Source organism: Austrofundulus limnaeus, unplaced genomic scaffold (assembly GCF_001266775.1).
Source record: "Austrofundulus limnaeus strain Quisiro unplaced genomic scaffold, Austrofundulus_limnaeus-1.0 Scaffold986, whole genome shotgun sequence".
Taxonomy (NCBI): Eukaryota; Metazoa; Chordata; class Actinopteri; order Cyprinodontiformes; family Rivulidae; genus Austrofundulus; species Austrofundulus limnaeus.
The window spans coordinates 10,148-14,664 of NW_013953388.1; the positions used below are offsets into that span (position 1 = coordinate 10,148).

At 39.1% G+C, this 4,517-nt stretch overlaps 1 protein-coding gene across 1 annotated transcript in view; it reads right to left on the reverse strand.

Annotated features, from left to right (window-relative positions):
• Nucleotides 1-4,517, reverse strand: part of dcc (DCC netrin 1 receptor) — a gene marked incomplete at both ends in the record, with an annotated part of 58,745 nt that overhangs the window by 10,073 nt on the left and 44,155 nt on the right. The window contains 1 exon segment of the mRNA XM_014030000.1: nucleotides 3,900-3,965. Coding sequence (XP_013885454.1) covers nucleotides 3,900-3,965 — 66 coding nt within the window.

A 4,517-nucleotide genomic window follows, 5' to 3' on the forward strand; every position in this document is an offset into this window, starting at 1 on the left:
TTATTATTATTATTATTATTATTATTAGGATTGCCATGAACAATAACAACCTATTATTATCCACCTCTAAACTGGACTCTTTATTTATTTATTATTCATCCCAGAACTTTCATCGTTAATGAAAAATACATCATTGCGTCGGCGTCGATCTCACGAGGTGTGCTATTATTTARCTCTAAATAACGCTCTTTAGAGTATCTCATGAACCACTGATTTTAACTTTATAAAACTCTAACACAGTCATCATTGGACAGTCCTCTGTCACTGTCCAACACATWYGTCCAACTCTGATACAAGATGGCTGTCCAAGCAACCCTGGATTACCATATAAGTGCWGGACATCAGCACATTTTACACATGCTGAATGAATATAATGTGTGAAATTAAGTGTGAAAAATCTTTAGAACTGATCCACTTTATTAAGTATTCAAGTCTTACAAATGACAAAACTAGTATAGAAAAATGTCTGTTAGCAAAATATTTCATGTACCAAAACACAAATTCAGCCAGAAAACACACAAAATGACTTATAAATCAGTCATTTCTTGACCTTTATAGATAATATTTGCTAAAGCAGTTGCTTCAATTGAAAACACAGACTTAATACATTTTTAGGATGGCCACTAAAAAAGTCTTATACAGCAACCCCTTATAGCAACATAGGACAAGTTTTACACAGCTGGCAATCCTCTCGTAGTTTCTCCAGGAACTATTCTAGTTATCATTATCATTATTATTATTATTATTATTATCATTATCATTATCATTATTATTATTATTATCATCAGACACATCGGGGCTGATGTGTTAGAGCTCAGATGTGTGACAGGGAGCGCCCTCAGCTACTACCACACCCGTCTTTAGCTCTGTATCTGTAGAACTGACCAMGTTAGAGACATTTCTGAGTTTACTAAGGTGCATCAGCTGTGGCGGCCATCTTGAATCAGATATATACTTTCAGACATGTATTAAAATCCATCCTGTGGTTCATGAAATATTTTACTAACAGATAAATAAGTGAAATCATGCACACACAGAGGGKTAATCTCTATGAATGTGTTGCAGGTCGCTAAAAAGCTGCTGTTTGTCTTTAGACTGGTGTTAACAGTTATTCTAAAAACAGCCAGGATTACATCAAAATCTAAATATTCTGAAATAAATGAATATTTTAAACACGAAAAGTCCTTTAAATGCTAATTTAGGGAAAAATATTCAACACAAATGTTTGAAATTTATGTGCACCCCACTTTAAATGAAATAAGCGTTTTTTAGTTTTGAAGAAATAAGAGCAGCTCAGAGAAGATGCATGTCTGTTCCTATGAGGTACTTAAGGGAGGATTTAGGGTAATATGAGGGCTAAAGATGTTAATGCTTTCCATTATAACTCTTAAAATGCCATTTTCTTTTGCATAAATGTGAGATATTTTTAACTTTAATTGCTTGGTGCTGTGAGCAGAGCCTTGACGACTGCCAGCATCAACGCTCCCCTGGGACAAGAGGAGGAAAATTAAAAAGCAACAGTGAAGGTAAGACAGCTAATGATGTAGCTGAAGGGTTTCTTTGCTTCATCCAAACCTCCATCCTGCTGAACGCTGCTCTCAAACCAACACTTCTGAGCTCTGAGGCCGGCAGAGACACAAAAACTGACCCCGCACTGAGCCTCGGAGGTGAATTTCTCTCCTCGCCTCATTTTTCAAGGACTGCAAACATAAACAACCAGACGCAGTTAAAGATGAAATACCAGCGAGCTGATGAACGAGCTTTGACCTCCCTGACCCCTCGTAAAGCCCGAGGAAGGTGGAGGTCAGGGTGGATGGATTTATAGTAGCCACCGGTAACAGTTTCTGCTTCCCGCCGCTCYGCTGTCGTCCACAGAGTCACTGCCAGATATCGATCCTGATCTCTGACATCAGGGCGAGGAAGCAGGAACTCTGCAAAATCTCTCCACAAATTTTAAAAACTTAAAGGCTTTTGTAACTTTAGCAGTGTGTGGAACACTTGTAGTGGTTTCAGCACTACAAATGTCAGCAGAAATTACGTTATTAAAGCTAACTGTGTACAAATACCACAGTACTGCCACAGTACACTGAGTAAAACTCACTTCCAGCTCAAAACAAAGGTTTGAAAACCAGCTTGAAGCAACATCATCTAAGTCCTGAAAATCATTCACTTCAAGAAGCAACTGACAGACTTATACAATGAATGAACCATTCAACCAACCAACCATCCATCCCACCAATTAACCAATAAAACAAACCATCCAATAAACCATGCAACAAACCATCCAATAAATCAACCAACCAACCAACAACCATCCAATAAACCAATCATCAAACTAGCCAACCAACAACCATCTATCCCACAAATAAACCAGTAAAACATACCATCCAATAAACCAACCAATAAACCAACCATCAAACTAACCAACCAAAAAAACCAACCAACAACCATCTATCCCACAAATTAACCAGTAAAACAAACCATCCAATAAACCAACCAATAAACCAACCATCAAACTAGCCAACCAACAACCATCTATCCCACCAATTAACCAATAAAACAAACCATCCAATAAACCAACCATCAAACTAACCAACCAACAAACCATCCAATAAACCAACCAACCAACAACCGTCTAATAAACCAACAAACTAACCAACCAACAACCATCTAATAAACCAACCAACAATCAAAACAAACAAACCAGGAAATAAACAATCAAATACACCAATGAATTAGCCAACCAATGAAACATCCCAAAAATGAACCAGCTATTCATTTCCTTTATCCAGCCTCACAGAAGTTGGTTTCAGTCACTTGTTTCAACGTTTGCTTTTTCTTCTCCTGATGCATGTCTCATGACCAACAGGTGATGATTGGAATGCAGATTGACTAACATATCTTTGTGACTACATGGACCCTCATCTCATGTGGGCTTATTCATGAATCTYTCACTACTGTACAACCGCTACAAGCAACCTACAACACACAGCAGGTCTGTTCACTCAACCTTTCTGCCATTTATTCACAGAACATAATTCTTTTCATGTTGTTCATAAACCACCAATCAAAGCAGCTGGGGTCAGGGTACAGTGACAAAAGAAGACATGAAGTATCAAAAATAACATAATTACCAGGTCTTTTAAAGTCTCAGGGAGTAACTAAGCAACGTAACGTTTACAGAAATGGTTTTTATTTCTAAAGGAAGAGGAATTTTATAAAAATAAAGCAGGAAAAATTAAATTGAATTATGTTAAAAATTTGATTTTACCATCCTTAACAGTACATTTGCTTCATTTAGTCCAGGAGAAGAAAGATTACCACTTCTTAGATAAACTGCAGCTGAGATTAGAGCTTCAGTTATTATAACAGCAGTAAAGATTAAAGTCATGTGTATTAATATGAAGTTACTTTAGATCAAATCTGTCTGTAAAGTCTGATACTGAGGTTTTTCTGACGTCAGACTCCACCTGTCGTGTTTCTGCAAACAACACCTCTATGTTTTAATCTCTCCCTTGCATGAAGATGATTATTTTCCCCAGTTTACAGAAAGGCTGATTGATGGGGAGATAGTGGATCTAATTTAATTTTTCTACTCAGGCTGATCTGATAAACAGGAGGCAGAACTAACTAACAGTAAATCAGCCTCTCGCCACAACACGACCAGTCATTAAAGCAAGTTTAGACATGACTGAGCACAGTGATTAAAGAAAACAAGCCAGACTCCTCCATGATCCAATAATGCCCTGAATAAKACTACAAACCCGTACAGAACCGGGCCGGGGTCTCGAGGGGGTCGGCGCGTTGTTATGGCACCGAGCCGAGTAATGAATGCAACAGTAGCTCTGCTTCCCTGACACTCAGACTCGGATGAAAAGACAAAGATGTGGGCTTGTTACCGTTCATGCTGCTCCTGTCAATCAGGTTGGTGTCGGACGGCCAGTAGGCATGTTCTCCTCTCTGACCTGCAGGGAGACAGGAAACCAGAGCAGTGAGACAGAAACCAGAGCAGTGAGACAGAAACCAGAGCAGTGAGACAGAAACCAGAGCAGTGAGACAGAAACCAGAGCTGTGAGACAGAAACCAGAGCAGTGAGACAGAAACCAGAGCAGTGAGACAGAAACCAGAGCAGAACAGTTTAAATGATGGAATAATCATCACTCAGATGGATTCGTGGCTCGTAGGAGATAAATAAGTTTGTTGAAGTGAGTAGTTCATTTAGTTCAGCTCTAACTTTATCCTCCTGCCCCACAACACTGGAGCAGAACTGGAGACAAGTAATGAGTTTGTTTCTTGGAAAACCTTTGCAGATTAAAAAAATATCGATTACAGTTCAGGAAAGAAAGAAAGAACTCGAGCAGCTGCTTCGTTTGAGCTTTTAGAACAGAACTGAAACAAAACTCATGAGGTTTGATTTTGTGTTTCAGATATCCATCCATCATCCATCCATCTTCTTACCCGGGGTCAGGTCTCGGGGGCAGCAGCCTCAGCAGAGACCCAGACCTCCCTCTCTCCAG